Source organism: Zophobas morio, unplaced genomic scaffold, assembly GCF_036711695.1.
Source record: "Zophobas morio isolate AGI-343-1 ecotype UQ-CSIRO unplaced genomic scaffold, CSIRO_AGI_Zmor_V1 ptg000024l, whole genome shotgun sequence".
Taxonomy (NCBI): Eukaryota; Metazoa; Arthropoda; class Insecta; order Coleoptera; family Tenebrionidae; genus Zophobas; species Zophobas morio.
In genome coordinates this window covers 8195419-8223134 of record NW_026972129.1, presented here as the reverse complement: position 1 = coordinate 8223134, position 27716 = coordinate 8195419, and the positions used below count along the sequence as shown (strand labels likewise).

Sequence of the window (27716 nt, the reverse complement as noted above, 5' to 3'; positions counted from 1 at the left end):
TTCAAATTGAAACAGAAAATTCATGTGGATATAAAAATAGGAGTTATAAGCCCAGAAGATCACATTACCACATTATAGTGAAATTTTTATTGTGTGTATAAAATACGACAGTTCTACAAGTTGATACATTGGCCTGTCCAACACTTCATATGGTTTTCCTCGAAAAAATCGAGATACTATTTTATTATTAATTTTATGGATCAAACGGGGGTTCGAAGGGGATTAACCATCAAAAAAAAATGTTTTAAATCGGAAGATACTTAGGGCCGGTTGCATAAACGCAAATCAAATTTAATCTCTGATTAAGAACAATTGTAACTATGATAATAACAATCGTTACTATGGAGTTAATCAGAGATTAAATTTGATTTGCGTTTATGCAACCGGCCCTTAATGTTTTGTAATTGTGGCTTTTAATTTATTGAAACCGTTTAAACAGTGTGCTAAAATGTAATCTTTTCAATTCCTGGTAACTCAACATGATGCATGACCCCATTGTTATGGTTACGGTGTTACGACTTTAAATATACTTATGTTTCATTAAAATCATGAAAGCACAAAAATATTGTGCATGCTTTATTTAGGTACTGTATCTTCCTAGCTTTTACAATTTTTAATATTAATAAATTAATGTTCACTTTGTTTTTGGTCAGCATGTAGTTTACCTAAGTCCGTTTCTTGGATTGCTCCAGTTTCTTGTAACAATTCCAATTTGTCTTTAAAGTACTCTCTAAACCACAACACATGCTCTTTTTTGGCTTCAACTGTCAAGTATGGATTTTTTGAGAGTCCAACACACACCAACTCCATAAAGTGTCTTATAGGACCCTTAAGTGGACACCACGGCTCTAAATGTTTTTCCAAAAATACGTGATCAGTAAAGTACACTTTTTTCTCTTCTTCGAGACCTATAAAAAATAATGAAACCTCAACATGCAAAGACAAGTAAAATGTAACCTTGTTCATTATCTATAGGAAATTTCCAAATTTTCTTTTGCTCAGTCCACAAAATCATTTGTTGAAAATAATTACTTGGTGGGTGAGTAACAGCCAATTTCAAATCTTTATCATACAAATGATTCCAAGTTTTATTTACAACTCCTTCTGTTAAATCATTCTGATTGGGTGAAAAAATTCCCAATGGTTCACTTCCAAATAGACTAATTTTCTCAACAACCCTGTAATCAGAAATCTGTAATAATGAACAACAGAATTGACCTCTTTTTCTTACACATCTCTTTTAGGAGACTTAGCACTTTTTGATCTAGGTTTTGCCATGTCTCCTTTTCTTCTAGGTGCTTTTGACTGCTCCTGCAAAATTTGTCTAACTTGTTGTGCTTTGGAAAGGCCTGCCCCTTGTGCACTTTCTTGATCAATTTTCATTCCTTTCACAAGATCCCTACAAACTTTGATTACAATTTGCGTGACAAAAAAAATAACGAACTGACTTTAAATTTGTGTTCACTGTTGCATCGCCATTGGCCACATTCAAAAGTTTCATTAATAGTTCTGACTGGGTTTGTTTTACATCACCTCCAATTGATTCAGCCACGTTATTTGCAGCATTCACAAGTGTTTCTGCAGATATATTTTTCATACCACAAAATGCATAAATTATAAATTTGTTACCTGTTGGTGTTGCCTTTGATTCTTTGAAATCTTGCTTTTCACGAAGTTTTTTTTGTCGTTTATTGGTAGGCTGAGCCAAATTCAGTTTAGTTTTAGAAGAAACATCGTCCTAAAAATCACCATTTGATAAATACTACAATCAATGTATACTTATACCTCTGTCATTGTTAAAAGAAGTTTATTTAGCTTGTCCAGAGCTTCTTTACTCTTCTTTTTTTCTTCTACTTTTTTCTGAAGTTTAGTATCATCGTCTGAACTGCTACTACTACTAGTACATAACGAGACTTTTTGTAATGTTCTGTGACGAACATTGTGAAACGTGTTTTTAATGTTGTTGGGGAGATGCCTGTAACATGTAATTTTAAACATTGGGAAACTCGAAAGATGTATGGTATTACCACGTTATGAGATATATTCTACTCATTTCGGCCTTGTATATCCGGTCCAATATTGTGTAATAAATTACATTAGTTCATTTTCTGTTTTGTAAGCACAGAATTTGTAAGGTTAATTTTTTGTGGTTAGTTTCCTCTTGGACCTCTTTTGGACTGTTCCGAAATTTTGAATCTTACATCTGCGCATGAGCACAAATATGAAGTTGAAGTTATGACGCATTTGCATTTTTGAAAATTTAATGTGTATAAGGTTACATTATTAATCAAAAAGTTAAGAAATAGCTGCTCGCTGATCGCCAAAAAATAAAGAAAACGACAGTCGACACATGTCCTCTGATCACTGTTGTATTTTTAAGAATATGGAGGCACTGTTAAAAACACGATTAAAAGTAAATTCATTCATTAACAGATTTTGACAGTTTGGTTAATTTTTTGACAGTTGACGCCTACATCACATCCACATCTGACAGAAGAAATTTTTGCAAAATTAATTAAAAAAGTTTCACTTTCATTCTACTGTTATATCATGTATATTTTTATGTATCGTAAATTTGTACAAAACCATTCATAGCATATTTACCAAATATTGATTGTGTTTCGTGTATCAGTGAAAAATTACTCAGAGAAATGTTATTTTTAGTTCAGTGTTACAAGTGATCGTTAAGAAGTTCGCAAATTTGGAAATACTGTGATAACAAGAAATTTGGTACCATGAACAACCGACCCAAGTCAATATTTAGAGATTTATATTACCTTCCCTATAAAAATAATTCTTTTAAAATATCAAATAATGCAAAAGGTAAAGTGAGTAGTGTTTTTTAATTATGGAATAATAAACTTTGTGTACTAGACGACGGAGATCTCATTCAACGACTGGGTCTACTAAAAAAATTGGAAATTCACCAAGGCTGTGTAAATACAATTTGTTGGAACAGTACTGGAGAATACATTCTTTCTGGATCAGATGATCAACATTTAATAATAACAAACGGTCACACTTATAAAGTAGAGTCAAACTACTGTACCAGTCATCACGCAAATATATTTAGTGCAAAATTCTTACCTTGTTCTTCAGATAAGCAAATTGTGTCATGTTCTGGCGATGGAATAATTTTACATACAGGTAATTAGTTGTGTTGAGCATAGATTTACTGATCGCATGCAATCTTGTTATTACTAGACCTAGAGGATACAAAAAACACGTATTATAACCAATTTAGTTGTCATGCTGGTACTACATATGAGGTTATTACAATTCCTAATGATCCACATACTTTTTTAAGTTGTGGAGAAGATGGTACCGTCCGCTGGTTTGACCTGAGAACTAAAACAAGGTAGGAAATCGCAATATTTTTTTAAATAGAAATGCAAGTTGATTGGTTTAAGCTGTCGGAAACAGCGTTGTAGAGACGACATTTTAATTACATGCCAGCGAGCAGTGACTGCTCTTGCTATAAGTCCCACAGCGTCTCATCAGTTAGCTGTTGGGTGTGCAGATTCTACAGTTCGGGTATATGACAGAAGGTGCTTGACAACTAATCTTGAAGGTTAGATGTACGACAATAAGCAGCACTTTGTTAAATCTACATTTTATTTTCTGTAGAAAACGCAAAAGCACGGCCTTTCTGTAGTTTTATTGCTCCAAACTTGGAAGATAGAAGATATAGAATTACATCACTAAGTTATAGCCAAGATGGTCAAGATATGCTAGTCAGTTATTCTTCCGATTATCTGTATTTATTTAGGATACAGGTAATGTGACCATAAAATGTATAAGTTTTTTGTACTTTTAAACTTTTACACTTTTTCTTAAGGAAAATCGACTAACAGAATTAAAAAAGCCCGTTAAAACGTCTCCCTGGGAGAGAGTTAAAATGTTAACAGGGAAGCGGGAACGGGTAAATAATTCACCTCCTCATGTCCGCAGATTGAGGCTGAGAGGTGATTGGTCAGACACAGGACCAGACGCACGCCCCGAGAGAGATACCACGACAACTGTTAGTAAGTGAAATTGTATACATTTATTTTATGAAAATTAAATTAATACATTTAGGTATTGGTCAGGCTAGGCCTCAGCTACATGCTACTTTAATGCAACGAATGACCGACGTTTTATCACAAATGTTGAATGATCCTATGACTCGGGCTGCACTGAGTGCTGGAGGGGAGGATTCACTGGATCAAAATGAAGGACAGCAGAATAATACGTCAGCGCAAGGTGAAAATGCACAAAATCAAAATGAAGGGGAGCCTGGACCAAGCAATTCTGAAAGTGTAGCTATGGACACTGCTGCCCCTGAAACTAGCAGGTGATTTTTTTATATTGTTATATTTATGATCACGACCTGCTAGATAAAGACTCACTACACTCACTACACTTGCGCAATTGCGCAGTATGACGATTTATCACATAATTGCCGAAAGTGATGAAGTAAAAATCTGTTCCAAATTGGGTCATCGAATTTAGGCAACACACATTGCATGTTAGTGATGGGTTTTCTTACTCTATTTTTTCTCCTCATTCTTTTAATATGGCAATGTGTCCCATAAAAGAGTAAATAATCACAGGAACCATCAACTTTAAATATAGAAAATACTCAGCAAAAAAGAAAGACAATAAAAATTTAAATATGATGCAGTAATAAAGTATAGGATGTTCTTTTTGAAAAAACTGAAATATCGATATTTGAAAATTTTAATAATTAAAACATGTTTTATAAACACTCGGTATACGAAAATGTAATCTCATTTATATGACAACAGAGCGCGTACCCTTCTTTATCTCTCTACAAAATATTATAACACAGATTTTAAAAATAACCCTACTGTGATTTTTCGTGAACCCTTCCATAGAAAAACAAAAATCAAGAAAATTGGAATAACGTGGGTGGCAATGTCGCACCGTAATTTCAAAAATAAAGTGTGGTTGTAAAGCCTAAGAGGAGGTCATTCAAAATATGTAAAGGTGCTTCATTTAAAAAAAAACTAAGTTGTGTGTTACGCCTTAAAAAAAATATTGTATAGATAAAGATAATTTTAGAGTATAATCTTCAAAGAACCGTACAATTTTGGTCTTTGACTTTTTTTTTATTTCTAATAATTAACGAGATTCGAGGAACGCGCGCTTAGTGACTCATCTGTGTACTGACGATGACGCATGAGAATGAGAAAATTTTTCATTTATTCACCCAAAGACAAAATCCACAAAGAGTAAAAGTCAGTTATATATACAGGGTGAGTTACTAAGCGCGTACTCCTCGATACTTTGCTAAATACTAGAAACAGAAAAAAGTCCAAGATTTTAAAATTGTACAATTCTTTGAGCACCATATACCAAAATTATTTTCAACTATAGAAAGTGTTCAGTTTTTAAGGCGAAACTCTTAGTTTTTTTAAATGGAATATCCTATATATTTTTTATGCATTCTAATTGACCTTTTCTTAGGTTTTATAATCATAGTTTATTTCCGAAATTGCGATGCGAAAATGACGGTAGGATTATTTTTAAAAATCTTGGTTACAATATTTTGTTGACAGATAAATAAAATCGGGTTTTAATAGTGTTTCTAAAAAATAAATTATGACAATTTTCAAATATCGATATTTCATGGTCTGTCAAAATCCGTAAAATTATCTTGCAATTAAAAAAAAATTGGGTGAAGGTTACTTTGACAGACCTTCCCTCGTCCAGTAGTTCGACATTTCTTTATAAATTTGCAATTTTCGATTTGTGATACACCCAATATATTTAAAGTAAAGCATATAACCAACGGGGAAAAATGTAGATATTCTCAATCTCTCAGTCCATGCTTAACTGCAACTGTTTATGTTTATATTTCGAAGGAATTCAACTATCAGCTTACCCGATTATTCAGATTACAAGCATGAGCGGTTAAAAGAAAATTAAATTTGATTGATTTTATCTCCTCGATGCAGAGGAAAGAATTGATTAATTAATTAACCACACTCAGTTTTTTTTTTTTTTTTCAAAAACACTCAAAAATTTGAAAACATTTATTCGGTAAAAAAGATGACGGAAAAATTTTGATTAACGATTTACCATTATTACATATTATTTCACAGCATTCGATTTTTGCAATTTCAAAGTTAAGTTATAGAACTTAGTTATACAATTTTGATTATTTTCACAAAAATCTGGATTCTAAGGGCAAAAACTAAACACGAATTCGTAAATCACATTTATACAGGAATATCTTATTTTATAAAATTTAAAGAATTTTTAAATTTTATAAGAAATTTTAAGAATTCGCCATAATTGTAACTATTACTATCATTTTTTGGGGAGGCCATAAACGAATAAATTTTTAGGGGAGTATTAACTTTGTAAAACCTTAAAAAGTTTGCAAGATTTCGGAGCACTCAGCTTTGCAATTATAAATTAAATTGTAAAGTGCAATTTTGAATTTTTTCCCAAAAATCTGGATGTGTAGGGTAAAGACTCAATATGAATTCTTAAATCACACATGCAAGAGTACATAATTCCACAAAATTGTAAAATGACGTCTCATTTGTTAAGGGGGTATAAACAAAAAAAAAAGATTAACAATGCAAGTTAAATTGTAAAATGTTGTTATTTTTCTCAAAAATCTGGATATCTGGGGTAAAAACTGGACACGGATTCATAAATTACACATGTATGTATGTATTTATGTATTCGGCATAAATGAAAAAAAAAAATTGATTAACGATTTACCATTATTAGATCACCTTAAAACTTTTGCAAGATTTCAAAGTATTCGGATTTGCAGTTTCAAAGTTAAATTGCAAAATGTTACTATACAAATTTAATTTTTTTTCCAAAAATCTGGATGTCTAGGGTAAAAACTTAAGACGGATTCATAAACCAATGTGCAGGATTTTATAAAATTTAAATGATATTTACTAGTGTAAATGATAATTTCACAACAATAGGTCCAGTAGTTTCGGAGATTGTGTCTAATAATAATAAATATCCGGACAGACGGCAGATGGATTGACGGACGGACGCAGAGGCGGACAGAAACGAGAGATCTATTTTTTCGTACTCTCGGGGTCATGAAACGTCGAGAAAAGATAAAACTAGCGAGTCGTCCAATGGACTCTATTACAGTACTTCTTTAGTTTACGCGCAGAAAGTAAAAATATAGGTTTGCGCCGCGATGCCCACGCCATGTATGCGTCATATTTCCACTGTACTAAATTAAGCTTCTCGCTTCAAGCTAAAAACAATGGCGTTTACAAAATTTCAATCCGTCCTCAAGATATAAGGCCGCGGAGTTTTAACTGGAATACCTGCATATGTGTATCTAATCATAATAATAATTGTCGTAACTTTGCTAGTTCCGAGCTTTGAGGAAAAAGTAAATAGGTACATTAATTTTTTGTGACATCCTGTGTAAGTTTGGATTTTTTTCAATGGATCTAACAAATTTTTGATATGATGTCTTATTTCCAAAAGATAAGTAAATAAAATTTAGTTAATGTTGTGGTGTACAATATGTATGTGGATTTAAAAATCGAGGTGGGTTATTATTAAATTATAGAAATTTATTTAACAATAGTGTAAGATAACGTCATGTAGGGAGTGAATAGACAAATTTTGACTTGTGTATTATTCTTATTAATTGTTTACGATGTACGCAGGCTCGTTTAAAATTTCAAAGCAATTATTTTGAAATTTAAGAGACGAAAACAACAAATGCCATTTTACATTTCACAAATTTTAAAATGAAAAATCATGGAATTAAAATGCCTTTTTTAGAATATTTCCCTTAGCCATTGTTTGAGCAGTAAAAATAAAAACAGATATAAATTAAACCGGATTATTGAGTATCGAGTGTTTCAGAAGCACGTTTTCGTCAGTCCATACTTATTATCTTAGTATTATTTATTAATTTATATTACTGTAGAGTGTAATTATGTAATGATACAACGGTTTACCATCGAACGCCATCCATCTATATGTGACTATAGTTGGTAAAGGTTAAGTGTGCAGTAAAAAACTGGAAATAGAAATGTTTAATTTGCCTGTAATTTGATGACAAGCTTGTCCTTATTACGTCTGAAGAAAAACAATACAATAAATTAATTTTTTTTTCAGTACCTATTTAAATAACAAATGAACATTTATTTATTTATATTAAACAGGAATTCAGCGTAACGCTTTATGGCAACTACAGGTCCTGAAATGCTAGAAAAATGTGCAGAGCAGACTTTAATTTTAAACAGCTGTATTTCCCCGTGTGCTCTTCATATCAATAGCACCAACTACTGTAAACTAACTTTTACAAACTATACAGCTATTGATTATAAATCCTCAGAAAGAGGGGCACATAAAATCGGTTGTATTGTTGACGATTAAACTAGCCCGTAACAGTCTCAATACATCTAGCAGGTCGTGTTTATATTAGATGACTAAAAAAATATGTTTGAATAAAGTGAAGGACAGTCTGAAAGTAGTCAAAACGCCAACGAAAGACAAGGAGAGGGTTCTGCCTGTGTAACAAGTTTGTATAGTCATTTAACAACACTCCGAAACTTGAGAGAGGGTTTCATAGAGCAACATGGTTCGGAGCCTTCAGTTAGTTTGAGATATTCTCAACAGAGTACAGCAAATGCCACAATTAGTTTACGAGTTGGTGATGAATTCAATAGAACGAATTTTGAAACATCACGAAATGATGCCTCATCAGTGCCTTCGACCTCACAAACTGAGCAAACAAACATCAAAACCTCGTCTTCGCTACCAGAAGATGGATCAGTAATTACTCGCCATCTTCCAAAATCTAGTCATTCAAAAGAATTGTTTTAGAATTCAGATATTGATTTTGATGATTATGAAGATGAATTCTCTCCTGAGTCGTATAAGAAGACTGACACCACAAATACATATGAGGCAGAAATGAAAGTTAAGTATGTCGGACATCGAAACGCTCGGTAAGGGTTTTTGTCATGTTTGATAGTTATTATTGTAATGTGTTGTAGAACTATGATAAAAGAAGCTACTTTTTGGGGTAACGATTATGTAATGTCAGGATCAGATTGTGGTCATGTTTTCGTTTGGGATAAAAATACCGCAAAATTAAGAATGTTATTACAAGCTGATCAGCACGTAGTTAATTGTTTGCAACCTCATCCAACACTGCCACTTCTTGCAACCAGTGGAATAGACCATGATGTAAAACTGTGGGCTCCAATTCTCGAGGAGCCTGGCTTTAATGTAAAAATGGCCGAAGATGTAAGTTTTCGTCAAAACTCATACAAATGTTGAAAAAGTTGAAACCTCCACTTCTAGTTAATTAATCGAAATGCGATAATGTTGGAAGAAACTAGAGACACTATAACAGTACCTGCAGCTTTCATGATTAGAATGCTGGCCTGTTTGAATCAAATTCGTCGAGGGGCTAGAGCGAGGTCTAGACGTCAAGAGGATGAAGATGAAAACAGTTAAATTTTCTTCATTGTATATACATTATTAACTGCTAACATACCATAGTTGTCAGAGATAATGTAGAGAATATTCATTCATTTCCATTTCACCGAGTTGGATTGTTCTGAAATTTAACCGTTTTAACATCTTTTTGACAATGACATATTTAATTTCTTAATATATTTTATCGTTTTCCATCATTGTAAATCATTCATCAAAGCTCCAGTGTTTGGATTTGATTTAAATGTTCTCTGTATTTACTGCGTTATTTACCCTAATATTTAATTAGTTAATATTAAATTATTATTACAATTAAAATATTTTTGTGCCTTGTTCTAAAATGCAAGAAGACTTACGGGAAAATTAACTACTTTAAATGAAAACTTCCGATTTATTACATATAAGAACAGTTTTGACCAACTGGAAAAACTAACAACTGGAAGCATCTTCCATGACTTTTCTAGCTGCGTAAGCTAATATCTATGATGTCTAAAAGTTGGACGGTTCTAAAATTTTTTTCAATTTTGATAAGTAACATGGTTTTAGCATGAAGTCAACTTGAAAGTGCAATGAAAATAAGAAAACCAGATACTGGAAACTACTGTAGTCTATTCAATTTGCGAATTAAGTAATTAAATGTATAAATATGAACCGAAAATCACCAGGGTCTGAAAACTTATGCGTAAAGATAACGTCAAAGGTAGAAAAATCCCACAGGACAGAACGAGAACCAAAAACTGTATTGGCTAAAATATATGTATATACATAACTCTTAAATAGGAAAAGTAATAGCAGTATATAGCGTCTCCTAATAATACATTACATAAGCACAAGTGCATTCGCAGTTTAATACTCTACAGTGGAATTAAAACAACATTATAAACAAAACATTTATTTTTCCCATAACACAATTGTGTTTAACAATTTTAAATTTATTGAACTAAACTACTCTAATCTAGTATCACCCAACAAATTATTTTTAACAACAAAATTTGACGTACATTTTTTTGGGTATATGGAGTTGGACTATTTATTTTCTTTGTCAAAATGAGCTTTTTGGCAAAACAATCTGGTCCAAATCTAGACATTAATGGACTCCTTTGTCTATAAGGACGAAAAATAAAATTACCGTTCATTTATAAAATGATTGTTGATCATGAATGAACTCGCCATCACCATTTATTTCAGGAATTATGAATAAACATTTACTTACATGGGTTTCCGCAACAATTCGTGCGACAAATAATTTCATAACGCCAAAAATTGAACAAATAGTAATGGAACATCAATGACCCCCATTAAATTTCAGCATGCTTTAGTTCTATTGAAAATGTAATGCCGTTCTATTGTACCACCTCATACGTAAACCTCACAAACAATTTTAAATAATAAATAATCACAGCTGAAAGACGTTTGTACATTTTCTTAAAATACTTTTAACTTATTTATACATTTTTATACTAGATATAACAGCCTAATATAATAATCAGATTTAACGACAAAAAAAACACAATGTGCAAACTAGTTTATTTGGTACAAGACTAGTACCGATATTTCTAGATTTGAGGACATTAAAATTTCAATAGAATTATAAGAAAGTACGGCTCATGCACCACCAAGATGAATGTTCATAAATATTTTAAAGTTCGACTTAATACTTAGCTTAGCGTGTAGGTAGGGATATGCGTGCTATTTTATTATATAGTGTGGAAACTACAAATCTTTATTGTAAGAATAAACCCTGTGGTTTGAAAACAAAAATCTATTTTATAAAAATTAAACTTTATTCACTTGTTTGTGATAATCAGTTAATGGGCCGTCCTTTGTCTTTCTTTTTTGTATTTTCAACAGTATTTTTAAATGTTAACAAAATTGGTGGGTATTACCATTTTAGTATTAGTATAGATAGTACATAGCTCGTTTTATTTGTTAACAATACTACTAAAAAGTATAAAGTCAGTGGATTTGTAGCAACAGTAAAAGTAGTAGTAGTAGTAGTAGTGACTATTTATACAAAGTACGTATGACGTCAGATCTTAAGAAGCACATCACAAACAAATGAACAACAAAATTAATCTAGGTGTTTTTTTTTATAGAATATTTATTAATTTTGAAATTGTGATATTTATTCCCACACTATATACGCCTTAAGTGGTGAACTGTTACTTAAATGATCGTAATATGCTTGAAACTGAGAGAAACGTGGCAAGCAAACTATTCTTAGAACGACACAGGTACTCCATACATATTGTGTTTCTACTTCAGTTTCATACTTAACACTAATTAGACGATTGAGTAAATGGAAGGTAAAGTTGTTTAACGTTTAACTTTTATTTTTAGTTCAATTATTATAAACAACTGAATACAGTACAATACACTAATAAATGTTATTGTTATTTCTTTCTTTATGTGTTAGGTATTTACAAAGTTATACCAACAGTTAAAAAAATTGACTTAACTCATTTTAGTTGCTTACCCAACCTATAACTGTATATTACTAAGATCAAAGTTACTTTTTTGAGGCATATTATGAATTTTTATTTTCTGATCTAATATTTTCTTGAAATTGTTTAAATATACTTACTATAAATAATTGGTTAAATTTACTGTACAACTTGGCAAGTTATTAATATTATTTCTACACTTGGATATAATCTACTGTTACTAAAAATGTCAAGATAGTTTAGTTAAAATTGGTGTACGTTATGTTGTAAACTTAATGTTATTTTATTTTTTAATTCCGGTCATAACAGTTTGGGGATACATAATAATAATACTTAAGTCCCAAAACTAAATAATTTAACTCTAAAATTCAGAGTCATAGCATTAATGAATGTAGTTTTGCTTATGAAACTATTGGTACGTACGTTTAATATGAAAAATAAATCCAAAGTGGTGTATAAACATCTTAGGAAATTTTATTAATAAAAATTCTTTTCATCAAGATATAAATATTAAAAATATTTGAAGTGAGTGAGATTTAATCTGAAGCATTATGAGAAAAATAATACAAGTTGCTTCTTTTCTAATGTTAAAAACTATTGGCAAATTTTGATGGTGCAAATACGTCGTTAAACAATTGACTTTCGGTGTGCACGCAAACAATTAAGCTAAATGAATGGAATAAGTCCGACTGGTTTGAAAATTGGAATATCGACTGTCTTTGGACGGGTAGGCTCGGGGATTCCCAACAGCATTACCATGTAGAGTCGGTATAGTGTAGCGGAAAGAAAAAATAATGCATTTACATATGAATTTCAAAATATCTAATCAGAATCAGATATGATTTTTTTCCTTGAATTGAGATATTTCTGTGCTACATTTCCATAGTTTTTAAAATAAGGGAATTTATTTTCATCCAACTACGGTTTGCTCAAATTTATTGCAACAGAAAGTTCCTACATATATGAAATAAATTACACATGCGTGTCAAATATTAAAAACCGCAGATCAACTAATTAATTATAAAAATGTCAAGTAATAAAAAGGAATTTACAGTTTGGGGTTGCAAATTTTTACAACATTAGTAATGTACCCATGCAATGATCCACGAGACAGGATCTTAAAAGAAAAGTATGATTGTAGTATGATTCACTATACCAAAATGTTCATAAACAAACTGATATAACATTAAGGTTTCAACACAACCCTACCAGATGCGGTGAAACGCGTGTAACATAAAAACATTTTTAGGTTTTGTGAGTTAATAATCCTAACTGGTACATTAAACTGTAACAGCGCTTGAGCACTCGTCTGTGGCATTAATCCATTACTGGCTAACCATTCAGTAAACAGAAAATTCTTTACCTATTTTGCCTACGTACCACTGAATATGTTCTAGTGAATGGTTAACTTTCATGCAAATGGTATAAATAATCAGTTAATGGGCGGTTACTTAGTTACAACCATTGGCAAGACACAAGAATCAATGAAGAACCAAAAGGGTTAATATTTCATGCATCTTCTGGTTCGAGTAAATGTTGTGCCTCAATACTACCATGAAAGGTCTGAGGAAATCGCTTGTTTAAGGCAGCAGTGGTTGTAATGCTTTGTTGTCTTTTAATCATCATTAATGTAAGTACTGCTGCGCAACTGATTAATATTAGAGCAATGACAATGCCCCCTGCTAAAAATGCAAAGATTTTGTTAACATAAGCAGATTCTTCAAACAGTGAAATAGAAATTACGGGCTATTAGTACCAAGCACTAAAGTACTTACCAGTAATGGTGAGAATAGTTGTTAAAGAGTATTTTCCATTGCTTCTAGCTAGAAACATATTTGCAATGTTGGCTACCGTTCCATTGTTTTTTGTTGGAGCTATTTCAAGTATTTCACAAAATAAGTTGAATAAGTCAACTGTATTAAAAGGTGACACTTTGTGATTTATCTTAATCCTTGGGCCTCTCACCATAAAAAATGGATGCATTTCTTTCTCTGTATAATCATATCCATGAACACCAAATGTTGACTGATTAGTCACTAAAAGAAATTGTAAGTAATATTTGTGTACTGATAATATAAACTACCTTTTAAATTGTATTTAGCTGCACCTTCTGTAACATAATGTATTAAATCATCAAGCCCATACCCCACATTGGCCATTACCAAAATAGGAGGACTTCTGCGATTTTTTTTGTAATGCCAACGCTCTGGATATTCATCCTTTTTATATACAGTAAAACGGCCATCTTTTATTGAAGCATTTTTCAGTTTTTGATAAACTTCATTTTCAAACCCTAAAAAACAACTGGTATTTGTTCGTTCAGTAAATATAACAATCAATACCTTTTTTTGGATGAAACTCTAAAAGTGGGCTTGAACCTGCATAATTATAAGTGTTTGGTGTTAAATGTTGCGTCACATTAACAAAATTTGTAGGTTTAACGTCTACCATACCATGGTCACTAAGGTGTACAACATGAACTTTTTCTTTTAAGTGATTCACTTCTAATTGTTGCTGAAAAACGAATTTTTGTATGATGGTGTAAAAATATATATAAAGTCATTTACTTCCAGATACTGACTAATATTGTCTAGTTTTTTTATTAAACCATCTACAACATTTGAAGTTATACCATAAATATGTGCATCTGTATCTGGTTCTTCAAAATAAACCATCACTAAATTAGCAGGTTGTTTTGGGTCTTTCAACCAACTGATTACCTGCAGTTATAAAATTTAATAAAAACTCTGTTACCTAGCACGCATTTTACCATGTCTACACGTTTAAACCAATCATATTGGTGATCATAATCTTTACAATACGTAATATTTTTTGCTTGGTAAGGATAACATCCACCAGGCCACATCATCGCTCCAGAGTGCCTGTTACCTCCTGAATCCTCGTTCTTTCGCCAAATCGGCACAACACTGTCATCGTAATGAAACATATCATAACTAATGTGCACTTCTTTGTTTGTTGATGTATCAAAGTAGCTGTTTCCTATAACACCATGTACTTCCGGATAAAGCCCCGTAGCAATGGAGTGATGGTTTGGAAACGTTTTCGTCGGAAAAACATTTATTAAGTAGTCAGAATAACTTCCAAGTTTCCTCAAGCTTTTCATGTGAGGTATATCTTTGGTGTTGAAAAAATCATATTTAAAAGCATCATACGATACAATAATTAAAATAGGATTTTGAGAAATGCAGATTGCGAAATTTATCACGAGACACAGTAGAATAAATCTGAAAATCATTACCAAAAACATAGGTAATTCAGCTTTTAAGACGACACATGATACTGATCAACTGACGGATATCAGCTGTTCACATTGTCAGATGTCAAACGGTTAATAACCTCTAACCACTCCAACACTCGTTTCCTGACATAAAGTGTAGTTTTATTTTTTGACCTTACAGGATTACACATTTTGTAATTTCATGTTTTTGTCCGATTTCAAGTCATAAAAACCTACGAATCCCATTATAAAAGGCTTCATTTTTTTTGTACGCAGGAAGGTGGTGGCCGTGGTGCGATGACATATGTGTCAGGTGTCAAAAGTGTCAAATTTCATTCATTGTTAACTGTCAGCTTTTAAAGTTCTAAAGAGTTTTACGGTGTGGTGGATATTATTTTATTAGTTAAAAACGTGTAAATATGAATATCCTATAGACAGTTTAATGAAACAAATATTTTTACAAAGATCAGAGATAAGAAATGAGTGTGCCAAAGTAGGTGTCCCATACCAAGTCAAAACGGAGTCACTCGCTTTAAGACCACCCCATGGGGGTTAAACATATCGCAGTCCTAGATGGGCTGCAAGGAAAATGGGTAGCTGCTTCGGCAAATGTTTGCCCAAACCAGATACTTCGAAGAGTCTTCGAAATCTTAACATACTTCAGGGTCAAAGAAATGAACTGGAATTTTCATTTTTGGTGGAAGATGTAAGTGTTCAGTCATATTTTTATGTCTCTTACATTTAGTCATTGGCGTACTTTATAATCAAATTGTGGGTAGTAATAGATTTCCTGTAGAATTTCACTGTGATCGCGTTTTCTGTTGGGTTGTAATTTTTATATATTCACAAATGTCAGATATTTCCACATATTGACAAAGAATTAAGACCTATATTATTTTCAGAGTTCCACAACACATCAAAGAATTAAAAGGTAGTAATCAGCTATTTAAACTTATATTATAATTATTAATCATATTACACGCTTTCTTGGATGCAGGAGTTTCTTATCTCGTTTTTTTAATAAAAGAAATGATAACAGTCAGGTATTCATTTATGCCTTATTTCTTTTTGATATTGTGAATGTTATGACTTTTAGAAGCCAGTTTTGGATTTAGTTGATGGTTTATTAAATCCGCAAGTGACTGCATACAGTAGACTGAATGAATCACAACGCCTTCCATCAACAGGGTATTATATTCTTTATAAAAAACAATGCTTTATTAATGTTTGCCAACTCGTCAGATCCTGCACAAGCAGAGATATTCAGCTCCAGTGCTTAGATGCCCGGGCCTTATTATCACGTACAGCAACATCAACGCCTGTAAGTTCTCTAGATTTAGAATGGGAACATGAAACAATTCCAATTTCAATGATCCATGACCCATCAGGGAGTTCTTGGTATGTTTTATTTAATACAGATACAATATCTATAAATTACTCTCTACAGGACTGCACTCCCAGAAGATTTTTCACATTACCCAAGTGAATCGAGTCCTCAGAATACAGCTCCTGTAGCAAATAGTGATTCAGATTGGTCAAGAGTATCGTCTGCTAATTCGTTGGAGTGGGATAACGTCCATAATTCAATTCAAACTAGTCCTCCAATGTCTGAAGTTGATACAGACACTCAGATGTTACTCAGTGAAATTGAAAGACTTACAAATAAAACCCTCAGTGAAACAGGTCAAGATCTGTTTAGCTGATTCCAAACACCTGTAAACGTGGTAACCTACTAGCAGAATTATTGTTTCAAGTGCAGTATATTAATAGTTGCAATATGACTGATTATGGATGATGTGAATAAGGAATTAACTAACGAATTACTTAATCTTAATGTGTTACATATATTATGGATAAACATGAAACATCAAAACTGGTGCTGGTCTAATAAATTGTTATATTTTTCCCATATGACAGTATATGTAACTGCAAATGTGTATATAAATTTATTAAAGTAAATAAAAATGTTTTATTCATGTCATCCATAAATATAAATCAAATTTTTTTGTGATACTACAAAACTAAAACATCTTAAATAGCAATCGAACATATAACAAGAAAAATTTTGTAAAAAATAGTTTATCATTATATAGATGTCATTAAATTAACTGAAAATATTTTCATGGTAAATGGCAAATATTTGAAAATAGATATAAAGTACTTTTTATACAAATTAATCGTCACAGTTGATTGTTCTGATCTTCGTGTACTGAACAACGTGTGGATCACATTATAGAGAAAAAACTAAACAAACTTCGCAATGTAATTATGATTTACGTTGTAAATGTGGTAAAAAGGTGCATGTATTTTGTGATTTTTAAAGTTTTGCCATTTACTTTGCCAAAAAAATGTCAGTGTTAAATTTTATTTATATAGTCACGTTTGTTATCAGCAAAAAATGTGGTATTAGAGGCCTAAGAGAATGGTTGTTTTGAACAATTCCACCCACAAAGGTTGTGTTTTACCTATGTTGTTAATTTAATTAGTTGTAGTTGTAAGATTTTGTGTATGATCGAACATTTAGGTTTTCCCTAGGAAAACGCGTTCTATCCCTGCATTGAAATGAATTAGACTAACTTAATTATCACTGCGTAGTGAAGAACACATTAGCGGCAGTTATTACAAATTATTGCTTTAATTGAAAGTTACAGATGAACTAGATAATTCTTTTAATGACCAAACCAAGTTGATTTTCAATTTGGATTGCATTTAAAAAATTAATTGGTTAATTTTATTTTTAAAATTGTTGTTTATATGGAGGGAATTTATAAAGCGAGTTAAAAAACCAGCAGATTTTATATTGTTACAGTGTCATCAATTGTTTTATGATGTATAAAATCTTTGCAATAATTATGCAATGGAAGGAATTCAGAGTTCAGATTATCTAATGTAAAGATGGAGAAAGTAAAACTAACGGGCGGGACCAAGAACTTGCTTTTTAGAGAGGCCTTTAAGTGTGTTAGAATGGCAGAATTGCGGGAAATAAATTGTTATAATTCAAGTCACTAATCAATCATTCATTATGTTATCGTACATTTGACTGCACAGTTATTGTTGATTATTCATTATATTTTAGTTATGTCGAAATAAAATGGACTTTAAATTGCAAGTTTCATAAATAGTCTTGTTTATTTTCATAACAATTATTTGAACTTACAGAACCAAAGATATAAAAGTTCCATTTTATTTATTTTTTGTCTTTAATAAATATAGCTTTAAATTGGTGTAAATACACTACATTTCATGTATACATATCACCCTTGCAAGAATGTAATAAAAATAGTACCTAAATAAAAAAGTGTGTATCATATATTAGAAACATTAAAATTGGAATAACAATAAAATTCATTCGCTAAATTATTTTTGTGCTGGGGTTTTAAAGGAGTTTTCTTTAAGTCTAACAGACGCTGTGCCAAATTTTCCATTACTGCACCTATAAAATTAAAACAAAGACACAAATTTGTTGTTGTAAAAATGTGAAATATTTACCTGTGCACAACATAATTTTTGCAGAAGTTAAAAACTTTATTGTCAATGCAGTTTTTGTGAGACATTCATCGGACAAAAATGGTGGATCGGCAATAACGAGGTCATAAAAACTTGCTTGATCCCGTGGAATATCAAGTGGTGACTTGTAGTCATAGGGCACAAAATCGCTACCATATATTGCAAAACGAGGATCATACTCATATAAGGTTACTACAATTTACAATTACGTTTTAGTAGTATTTAATACAACTTTCTATTCAGGGCAACCTTTTCCTGTATCACTCATGTTTTGTTTAATTTTATTATACAGAGTTGGACATGAAATAAGCGCGATTTTTGCATCTGGTCCTACTTCTTTCAGCGCTACATTAACCAAACTTTCAATAGTTACATCATCGTACCAGAACTGACTTAATTGCTGAAATAACACACCGTTACCACACAAAAGTGATGTATGAAAACAATACCCAGTCCTCATCAAATGTGGCATTTTCGTCAGCTGACGAAACTAACCGCTTTTCCCTTTCTTCTTGTTCTTGATAAAATTCTTGCAAAGCTAGAAATGTATCAGCTGACAACTGAGGCACATCATCGTCACTGTCTGACATTGCTATTGTTTTACAAACACTGGAAACAGTTTACAATTGCTAACCCCTTGGAGCATAAGACTAAAAAATAAATTATTACGTCTGATTTCCAAATTTCAAATATGTTTCAAAACCTGAGTATAGATATCAGTTTAAATCTAAGGTTATGGGGTGATGGCTTTAGTCCTCACCACGGTGGTATAAGTAAGGTGTTTCAACTCCATTCATAAATTTTCATAAAACGGGCGCTTAAAAACTGGTATCGTAGTAGGTTGTGGGAGCTAAAGTCACTAGATATATAAAGTACCGCAATTGGGCGCCATATTGTGTCCGCGCCAAATTCAAAATAAATAAATAAAAATTAACGGACTCGATACTTGCGTACAAAGCGTAAATGTAGATTTTTTTCAAATAAACATTTATTTATGTTTAAGCGTTATTTGTTCAGTGCACTTAAATGCCATTGATAAACATAAGGGGTGAGTAAAAAATATAGATGAGAAACCTTGCAATACCAGTTTATTAACAAAATTTCGGCCGCAATAGTTTCCTTCCATCTGCTCGCTTTGCTTCGAATTGTTGTTCAGAAAAATGTAACTAAAAGTAAATGGTATTTAACATTGTGCAATTACATATTCAAGCTTTAGCAAATTACTTCGCAAATTCTGGAGTTGTCGTTCAAATCGTCCCGGCCTATTAAATTCTTCCACATCTCTCTTCTAGACCTATTACTAACACCTGCAACAATTTAAATTAGTTGAGAAAACTCAATTGAAAACTTAGTTGTAACCTACCTGTTGGAAGACGAAACAATCGGCTTTTATTTTTACACAAAGGAACAGAACAACTTGTCATTTTAAAATAAAAGTCATAAAACACCACAAAAAAACACAAACAACTTTACAAAAAACACAAACAACTTTGCAAAAAACACAAACAACTTTACAAAAAACACAAACAACTTTGCAAAACAGGACTTACGCCACGAGGTGATGCGTTAAAGAGCGTTTGACAATTAACATTGACGTTTGTCGGTCGCCATATTGTGTCCGAAATATACGTTCTCTCTCTAACACATTGAAACATTCAATTGCGGTACTTTGGTTATCTAGGGACTTTAGTGGGAGCTTAAGATGACCGCCACCATGTGGTAGTTAATTGTACTATTTGCACTATCAACTGATGTTTAACATGACATTTGACGTATATTCCCCCTCATCTTTCAAAAAGACGTCACGAAAGTTAACCTATAAAGCTGACATTTTTGACAACTTGCATTCAAGGACATTTTTACGCAAATTTCATTCATTATTGGTCGACCTTTGTGAATAGTTTCATCATAGTGTCCAGTAGACGGCGCTAGGAACTTTAAGTTCCCGTGGCCTCCTGGGATCTCTTCCAAAAAAGACCATTTTAAACTGGGAGTTCGCAGACCTGTTATATACGGCCGTGGTCCTCACCACACAAGTTCCCACAATGTCTTGGCTTTACTTATGGATGCTGTCTTAAAAAGACCTAAAATTATACAGTATCCTCACTACGGGATTTTCTGTGTGGTATGGATTATTTGGATTATTATTAATTATTAATGATTTATGGACTGGGGGGTATGGGATATGCGAGATGACATAACCAATATATCATAAAGCAAATTTTTTTACGAGGAGGCGGACATAACATTTTACAACACAATAATGATTCCTGGGGTTTTTGTTCGCTCAATTTGTGGATTAACTTTTGTAAGGATTTAAATTGTTACAAATCCGAGACTTTTTTTGTTTATCTTCAAATGTGCCTGATTTTTTTTGTATAGGCAACCAACAATATAATAGATGAAACGTGGATAAAATTCATGAAACCAGGGACTGTGCCAGGGAAGTGAAGCACAAATTAGAACAGTTTATATACCTATATATTATTTTCAGCTCAAGATATATCTTTACGTTCTACAGAATACCTGTTTATATACAAGCTGATTCAGCGTAAATGACGAATTTAAGGGGGAACGCTAGTCGAGAGACAAGTTTGAATTGGGCGCCATTTGTTGCCTTAAACGCAACCAGCAATTCTTCTTTAAATCTACCTGATGCGCTGGGGTATGCGACTACCGGACGTGGGTCATAAAAGCATCGTAAGCCGATAATGCAGAATAATGATAATTTATGACAGGCGGCCCACAACATACCTTCAGCACAGAATAATCATTTCTCGTATTCTTTTGACATATTAATTTTAATATTCGAGATAATTATTATATTATTCAAACACAATTTAGACACTGTAGAGCAAACAAGGCTTATCAAGCCCGTCTATTAGTTTATTCGCCTAATTAATGTATTATTAATACCGTTTTAAAATTACACCAAAGTTGAAAAATCGAAAACTTAATAATTGAAAAATTGAAACATTTTAAATGAAAAAAATCGGTAAACCGAAAAATTGAAAAATCTATAAATCGAGAAATCGAACAATCTAAAAATTAAACAATTTAAAAATCGAAGATTTGGAAAATCAAAAAATCTGAACCGAGAACTTGAAAAATCGAATAATCGAGAAATCAAAGAATCAAGGAAAACAAAAAAATTAACGGAAAATCTAGAACTTAAAAATTGAAAAATTAAAATACCTATCGAAAAATTGAAAAATCGAGAAATCGAAACATCAAAAAATGGAACAATTGAAGAACCGAAACATTGCAAAATCTCAGAACTGAAATATTGAAAAACTGAAAAATGGAAGGAAAATTGAAAAATCGAAAAAGTGAAAAAATTCAAAACTGAAATCTTGAAAAACTGAAAAATGGAAAGAAAATTGAAGAATCGGAAAAGTGAAAAAATCCAAAACTGAAACATTGAGAAATCCAGAAATCGAAAAATTGAAAAATCACAATTGAAAAAAGAATTGAAAAATTAAGAAATAGAGAAATGGGAAAATCAAAAAATCAGTTAATCGAAAAATTTAGAAACGTCAAAAATTGAAAACTGAAAAATAAAAAAATAAACTGAAATATCGTAAAGTTAATAAATTGAAAAACTGAAAATTTTTGAAAAAAAAAATCGTATCAAAAACTAAAAATTCAAAAAATCGAGAAATTGAACAATCAAAAAAATCAAAACATTGAAATCCCAGTAAGTTGATAAATAGGAAAATTTAAAAAACAAAAATTTTAAAAATCCAAGAATTGAACTACAAAAAAAATCTAAGCCTGAAAACTCAGAAAATTGAATGATCGAGAACAAAAAATCTAAAATTTAAAAATTCGACAAATTGAAAAATCATGGAACTGAAAAATCGAAAAGTCGAGATAGTGAGAAATCTAAAAACCTAAAACTTTAAAAACTGAAAAATTAAAATATCGAAAAATTTAAAAACCGAGAAAACACAATATTAAAAATTTGAAAAATTGAAGAAACGAAATATTGTAAAATTCCAAAGCTGAAATATTGAAAAACCTAAAAATGGAAGGAAAATTAAGGAATCGAAACAGTGAAAAAATCCCAAACTGAAACATTGAAAAATTGAGAAATGGAAAAATGGGAAAATCAAAAAAATTGCTCTAAAGAGTTTAGACAGTACTTCCCTCGCTATCGGAAACGTGACGACTGCATGCCTATTATGTTTTTTTTTCACATTAGATTTCAAAGCAGTCGGTTTTGTAGTTCCTGATTAAATCAATAAAATAAATTTGCGCATTCATTAAATTTTTTGAGTCACCCTGTATTTTCGAATCCAAAAAATATGAATGGAATGATAAATTACAAGAAGAGACTCATCATATTTTGTAAATTTTAATACGGCAAACTTTTGAGCTGACGTCATCAATTTTTTGGAGGGGATAAGCAAATATATTTTGACTAAAAATTTATTATGCTCTTTATAACCTTAAAACATTTGCAAGATTTCAAAGCATTGGGTTCTGCAGTTCCTGATTAAATCAATAAAATACAGCAATAGCTAAAACTGTGGAGTCTCTGTTGTACAGTACATTTAGAGGTAATAGTCATACATACTATCGACAGCAGAGTGAGGAAAAAGCTGTCAAGTGTTTTGAAATAAATAAAAATATAAAAACTGAACGGTGTGGCTTGTTTATTTCAAAACAATTTCCTTACTTGGCTGCTAGTCCAGACAGGGTTCTAGAGGATAGGAGTGCATTAGTCGAAATTAAATGCCCTTCAAAATCGCAAGATTTGTCTTCCGAAGAAGCGGTTAGAAAAAAAATAATCAAATTTTGTACATTGACAGACAGAGAATTGAAACTAAAAAAAAAATCATGATTACTACTTTCAAGTCCAGGGACAAATGCTTGTTATGGGTATTTGACAAGTTTATTTTGTTGTATGGACACCCAAAGGAATAAATATAGAAAAAATTTATAAAGACGAAGAAATATATGTAAAAAGATGGCAGATAAACTTGGCAGATTTTACTTTGGACACCCAAAGGAATAAATATAGAAAAAATTTATAAAGACGAAGAAATATATGTAAAAAGATGGCAGATAAACTTGGCAGATTTTACTTTGGCGCATTTATTGCCCGAAATAATTGATTCAAGGAGAAAGAGGAACCTGCCTTTGCGAGAGATTTTTTTTTAATAAATAAAATTTGTTTCTATTTTTTTATGTACTTTAATAATTTATTAGGAGTATATTTTTCATCACCAAGGCTTGTATATTTTTATTATAAATATATTTTGAAAATGATCTCTCGGCAAATGAAAACATATACGAGTACTTTTTTCGAGTAAACAATGAAGGGTGAAGTTACTGGGCGTAGGGCTTTTTTAAAACACTTCCTTTCTGGGATAAGTAGTAGATACACTTAGCTACTTATACGTGTTAAACAAAAGCTGTATTTTATATATTTTTTATTATTATAAATATGTTTATTAGTTTTATTAATTAAAAAAGCAAAATATATATTAACAATAATATTACAATGAATTTTTAGTAATCATGTGTATTGAATTCAGGATCCTGAGTAGAGTAAAAATATTATAGTTCCCCAGTTTTAATTCGGTTTTATGATAGTACCTCATTGCGTAAAAGTTAATTTCCTTAACAATAGATTACTACGGCCGGTCCTGGCGGCTTGTTATAAAACTGAGTGCCTTGCCATAAATTAGAAAAATCAGCCGAGAACTCTAACAATCAGCTTATGGTAGAGCAGGCGATAAGGGTTTTACCTGGAAAGTCGCTTCCGTAAATTTTAGTGGCGCTCCTATCGGCAAAGTACTGAACTAACCGCTCAAATTCTGTCGAATTGATATCCATTTTTTTCAATAATTGTTAGTTTTTGTTAAAAACTCTGCTAACCAATAGATCATTAATTTTCCTCTGATATTCCTGTTAAAATTATTCGACGTATTTTGCATTAATTTGTGGTATATTTTGATTTTAATAAACACATTATTATTTAAACAAATTGTACGACTAACAAACATTTAATGGCTCTGCGCCCTGTAAAAAGTGATGTTTTATCCATGTGCGAATTTTCAAGCGATTCTATGATGGTTATGACTCAAAAAACTTGAAATGAAAACATACAATGGTGCTTTTTTTACGATATTTCTCAGCCATATTTTTTTAGTTGATTGAACTGGTCTCTGCGCTCTAGAATATGAAAAAAGCTGCAGTTTGATGTATGATACATAGACAGCGGATTTCTGTCGGGCTACGTCACGATATGGGTGGGGACGCGCTGCATCGCCGGGACTCAGTAGCGGGTGATAGGTAATCACTGAATTTAATTGTCACTTGATTCCATAAATACAATTAACGATTTATTAATCAAACGGCTAAGTAAATGAGAACTGGAATTAACAGCAGAGTGCAACGAAGCAGCGTTATTCTAATCTCAAATAAACGAAGTGCAGCCGGTAACTGCAATAAATTCCCATCCCGTACGAGCCGTACCGAGTTTGGCCTTGTCTAGCCCGACAGAAATCCGCTCTCTAATGATACATCTACCTATATTAATATCATTTTTTCATACAAAAAACCAAAAAAATGTTATACCTCGTCTAGCGAGTCCCCTTAACCTGTCCCACTATCCCGATACTCCCGATAGGCATCCCAAATTTAACTTGATTAGAAAGTAAAATCATCAGTCAGAGAATCTTGCTATTTGCGTAACAGAATGAAAACTTTCAGAAAATCCGTTCATGTGGTGTTTTTACGTGTGTTTCATTGTATAAGCTATGTATAATTGACTGCAGATTTTAAAATTATCTGCTGAAACATAAACGTCGTAATACAAAAATCGCTCCGTGGCCTTTAGATACGTGTTACAAAAAATATATGAGTGTATGATCTAAGAATATTAATAAAACTGTACATAAATTAAAATTTCAACTTTTCCTTTGTTACTCAAGAGCAAGAAGCAAGTGCTGCACATAATACTTATTTGTTGTTACGTTGGTCCTTGATCACTGATAATAATAATAAATGGTTGTTAAACAACATCTGAAATACTCTTGAAGTCCTAAAATCAATAGAACGATGATAGTAAAGATGCAAAGACCAAAAAAATGATAAAAAGTAGTTATATAAAGGTGAGTCACTAAGAGCGCGGCTCTCAATATAGATAGATACTATTGAGATATTATCTTAATAGTATCTATTTAAGTATTAGAGACAGAAAAAAATCAAAGACTAAAGTTGTACGGTTCTTTAAGGATTACTTTGAAATTATTTTTAATTATACAGAGAGTTCTGTTTTTAAGGTGTAACATACAACTTGCTTTTTTATGAAAAAACAATGAATATCTTTACATATTTTCATTAGTCTCTTCCTAGGCTTTATAACCAGTCTATTTGTGAAATTCCGTTGATTCCTATTTTCTTGAAATTTTTTGGCAATGGGTAATTGGCAATTCACAAAAAAATCGCAATAGGGTTATATCTAAAGTCTGTGTTACAATATTTTGTGCAAAGATAAATAAAGGTATGCGCTTTGTTGTGATACCAATTAAATTACATTTTAATACATACAGTATTTATAAAAAATTCTAAAACTTTACATTTTTCAAATATAGATAATATTTCAGTTTTTCCAAATAGAACATTTTGTATTTTATTACTGTATGTCACTATTACTACTTATTCTTTGTTCTCATCCTTTCAGTATATGTCGATGTGTCTCTTAAAAAAGTAAAAAATCGCAGTAACTATCAACTTCAAATATAGATAATAGTTAACAAAAAAATAGAATAAGGTAACAAAATACAGGCTGTTGTATTTGAAAAAAATTAAATATAGATTTTTAAAAGTTATAATATGTAATTAAAGTTTTTACAAACACTCTGTATATCAAGATTTAATATTATTTATACCACAACAAAGCGCATACCTTTATTTATCTATTCACAAAAATAACCCTACTAAGATTTTTTTGTAAACCCTGCCACTGCTAAAAAATTCAAGAAAGTTGTAATAACGTGGCAACGTCGCATCAAAACGTAAAGAATAGGTACAATATATGTAGTTTCACAAAAAAAAACTAGTGTTACACTTAAAAACAGAATACGAGACAGAATACTCTGTATAATTAAAAATATTTTAGATTATAGTCCTTAAAGAACTATACAACTTTCATTTTTGACTTTTTTTTCTATATTTAATACTACACTAGTGTCTATTTTTTAACTATTGAAAAATTGTTTTCAATTTGATAGCTGATTTTTATGTATTTTTGAGTTCTGAATCCAAATATTAACCCCATTTTTCTTCATTACATAAGGATTTTTTGCAAAAAGGCTTTAAAAATATGTTTTCAATCAATAAATACATTATTTACAGGCCATTAAACTCCTAAATTATTCTAAAATATGCTTAAATACATGCAATGAAAACATACAGTTAAATACTAATTACAGCAAAAAGAGTAAATTAAATGAATAAAGTCACAAAATTAATTGCACAACTCACACAACAGTTGTAAAGAAGGTATATTGGACTAACTGGTTTGTTTAGAACAAATTGTATCAATTTATTGCGTCATCATAACAAAAAAAAATGGTCGGAAGTTGTTCGCTCCTGAAATACAATGATATTTTTTTTGAGTCACTCTGTATACGGAAATCCAAAAAATATTAATGGAATGATAAATCACAAGTACAGACTCATCATATGTTGTACATTTTAGGTAGGATTTGTTCGGCAAATATTTGAGGTGACGTCATCAATTTTTTGAAGGAGATAAGTAAATATATTTTGATCAAAAATTTATCATGCTTATCATAACTTTAAAACATCTGCAAGATTTCAAAGCATTGGGTTTTGCAGATCCAAAATTAAATTGCAAAATGTTGTTTTATAATTTTTTTTTTTTTTAATCTGGACGGATTCATAAACTACATACATGTGTAGGACCGTATATACTAGAACCCATAAGCGTCGTACCGGGGCGGTGTATGGGTTTATTTCGTAACAATATTCTATCTTATTAAATTATATTTGTGTTTTAAGCCCAGTATGTGGCAAACGCTTTCCAGCACGCCACT

At 31.4% G+C, this 27716-nt stretch overlaps 5 protein-coding genes and 1 long non-coding RNA gene across 11 annotated transcripts; 2 read left to right on the top strand and 4 right to left on the bottom strand.

Moving 5' to 3' along the window:
• Positions 1-563: 563 nt before the first annotated feature.
• Positions 564-2242, bottom strand: LOC135135176 (small ribosomal subunit protein mS31). Of its 2 annotated transcripts, none has more exons than XM_064064177.1 (7): positions 2028-2242; positions 1786-1975; positions 1630-1738; positions 1449-1578; positions 1232-1399; positions 958-1178; positions 564-908 (listed from the first exon to the last, which is right to left on the bottom strand). In XM_064064177.1, exons 1-7 carry the CDS (start codon positions 2051-2053, stop codon positions 628-630), a joined length of 1125 nt encoding a protein of 374 aa, XP_063920247.1. In that variant the 5' UTR covers positions 2054-2242; the 3' UTR covers positions 564-627. The 2 variants fall into 2 exon arrangements, with proteins under 2 accessions (XP_063920247.1, XP_063920248.1); XM_064064178.1 differs by having other exon boundaries at positions 2031-2242.
• A 59-nt stretch (positions 2243-2301) lies between these two features.
• LOC135135173 (DDB1- and CUL4-associated factor 6-like) lies at positions 2302-10361 on the top strand. 3 transcript variants are annotated; one of them, XM_064064173.1, is made up of 12 exons: positions 2302-2413; positions 2665-2823; positions 2875-3147; positions 3205-3358; positions 3411-3571; positions 3628-3776; positions 3839-4025; positions 4078-4333; positions 8463-8784; positions 8836-8960; positions 9009-9261; positions 9319-10361. In XM_064064173.1, the coding sequence occupies exons 2-12, from the start codon at positions 2736-2738 to the stop codon at positions 9472-9474; spliced, it is 2124 nt and encodes a 707-aa protein (XP_063920243.1). In that variant the 5' UTR covers positions 2302-2413; positions 2665-2735; the 3' UTR covers positions 9475-10361. The 3 variants fall into 3 exon arrangements, with proteins under 3 accessions (XP_063920243.1, XP_063920244.1, XP_063920242.1); XM_064064174.1 differs by lacking the exon at positions 2302-2413 and having other exon boundaries at positions 2526-2823; positions 8463-8530; positions 8582-8784; XM_064064172.1 differs by lacking the exon at positions 2302-2413 and having other exon boundaries at positions 2526-2823.
• On the bottom strand, positions 10330-15165 carry LOC135135175 (ectonucleotide pyrophosphatase/phosphodiesterase family member 5-like). 2 transcript variants are annotated; one of them, XM_064064175.1, is made up of 6 exons: positions 14668-15165; positions 14465-14617; positions 14240-14411; positions 13981-14190; positions 13673-13933; positions 10330-13579 (listed from the first exon to the last, which is right to left on the bottom strand). In XM_064064175.1, exons 1-6 carry the CDS (start codon positions 15163-15165, stop codon positions 13407-13409), a joined length of 1467 nt encoding a protein of 488 aa, XP_063920245.1. In that variant the 3' UTR covers positions 10330-13406. The 2 variants fall into 2 exon arrangements, with proteins under 2 accessions (XP_063920245.1, XP_063920246.1); XM_064064176.1 differs by having other exon boundaries at positions 10330-10557.
• A 95-nt stretch (positions 15166-15260) lies between these two features.
• LOC135135177 (uncharacterized) lies at positions 15261-18254 on the top strand. The gene is made up of 6 exons (XM_064064179.1): positions 15261-15841; positions 16038-16066; positions 16133-16178; positions 16232-16323; positions 16378-16533; positions 16583-18254. The coding sequence occupies exons 1-6, from the start codon at positions 15725-15727 to the stop codon at positions 16836-16838; spliced, it is 696 nt and encodes a 231-aa protein (XP_063920249.1). The 5' UTR covers positions 15261-15724; the 3' UTR covers positions 16839-18254.
• A 168-nt stretch (positions 18255-18422) lies between these two features.
• On the bottom strand, positions 18423-19410 carry LOC135135178 (EEF1A lysine methyltransferase 1). Its single transcript, XM_064064180.1, has 5 exons — positions 19346-19410; positions 19092-19292; positions 18892-19042; positions 18625-18834; positions 18423-18568 (listed from the first exon to the last, which is right to left on the bottom strand). The coding sequence occupies exons 2-5, from the start codon at positions 19230-19232 to the stop codon at positions 18441-18443; spliced, it is 630 nt and encodes a 209-aa protein (XP_063920250.1). The 5' UTR covers positions 19233-19292; positions 19346-19410; the 3' UTR covers positions 18423-18440.
• A 303-nt stretch (positions 19411-19713) lies between these two features.
• Positions 19714-21099, bottom strand: LOC135135179 (uncharacterized). 2 transcript variants are annotated; one of them, XR_010281457.1, is made up of 3 exons: positions 20006-21099; positions 19867-19949; positions 19714-19808 (listed from the first exon to the last, which is right to left on the bottom strand). It is a non-coding gene; the product is annotated as an uncharacterized LOC135135179 (long non-coding RNA). The 2 variants fall into 2 exon arrangements; XR_010281458.1 differs by having other exon boundaries at positions 20193-21097.
• Between the last annotated feature and the right edge of the window lie 6617 nt (positions 21100-27716).

What these genes read in the sequence shown, in the direction of transcription:
- LOC135135178 (XM_064064180.1), bottom strand. Translation starts at nt 19,232, where the DNA reads ATGTCAGACAGTGACGATGATGTGCCTCAGTTGTCAGCTGATACATTT. An exon ending in CATGAGTGATACAGGAAAAG is followed by an intron (nt 18,835 to 18,891) that starts GTTGCCCTGAAT and finishes TGTAAATTGTAG; the next exon opens with TAACCTTATATGAGTATGAT. An exon ending in AAAAATTATGTTGTGCACAG is followed by an intron (nt 18,569 to 18,624) that starts GTAAATATTTCA and finishes TTAATTTTATAG; the next exon opens with GTGCAGTAATGGAAAATTTG.
- LOC135135173 (XM_064064173.1), top strand. Translation starts at nt 2,736, where the DNA reads ATGAACAACCGACCCAAGTCAATATTTAGAGATTTATATTACCTTCCC. An exon ending in AATATCAAATAATGCAAAAG is followed by an intron (nt 2,824 to 2,874) that starts GTAAAGTGAGTA and finishes TTTGTGTACTAG; the next exon opens with ACGACGGAGATCTCATTCAA. An exon ending in GTCGGACATCGAAACGCTCG is followed by an intron (nt 8,961 to 9,008) that starts GTAAGGGTTTTT and finishes AATGTGTTGTAG; the next exon opens with AACTATGATAAAAGAAGCTA.
- LOC135135177 (XM_064064179.1), top strand. Translation starts at nt 15,725, where the DNA reads ATGGGTAGCTGCTTCGGCAAATGTTTGCCCAAACCAGATACTTCGAAG. An exon ending in CAACGCCTTCCATCAACAGG is followed by an intron (nt 16,324 to 16,377) that starts GTATTATATTCT and finishes CCAACTCGTCAG; the next exon opens with ATCCTGCACAAGCAGAGATA. An exon ending in GACCCATCAGGGAGTTCTTG is followed by an intron (nt 16,534 to 16,582) that starts GTATGTTTTATT and finishes TACTCTCTACAG; the next exon opens with GACTGCACTCCCAGAAGATT.
- LOC135135175 (XM_064064175.1), bottom strand. Translation starts at nt 15,165, where the DNA reads ATGTTTTTGGTAATGATTTTCAGATTTATTCTACTGTGTCTCGTGATA. An exon ending in ATATTAGTCAGTATCTGGAA is followed by an intron (nt 14,412 to 14,464) that starts GTAAATGACTTT and finishes TTCGTTTTTCAG; the next exon opens with CAACAATTAGAAGTGAATCA. An exon ending in AGCTAAATACAATTTAAAAG is followed by an intron (nt 13,934 to 13,980) that starts GTAGTTTATATT and finishes AATTTCTTTTAG; the next exon opens with TGACTAATCAGTCAACATTT.
- LOC135135176 (XM_064064177.1), bottom strand. Translation starts at nt 2,053, where the DNA reads ATGAGTAGAATATATCTCATAACGTG. An exon ending in ACAGTGAACACAAATTTAAA is followed by an intron (nt 1,400 to 1,448) that starts GTCAGTTCGTTA and finishes CAAAGTTTGTAG; the next exon opens with GGATCTTGTGAAAGGAATGA. An exon ending in TCCTATAGATAATGAACAAG is followed by an intron (nt 909 to 957) that starts GTTACATTTTAC and finishes TATTTTTTATAG; the next exon opens with GTCTCGAAGAAGAGAAAAAA.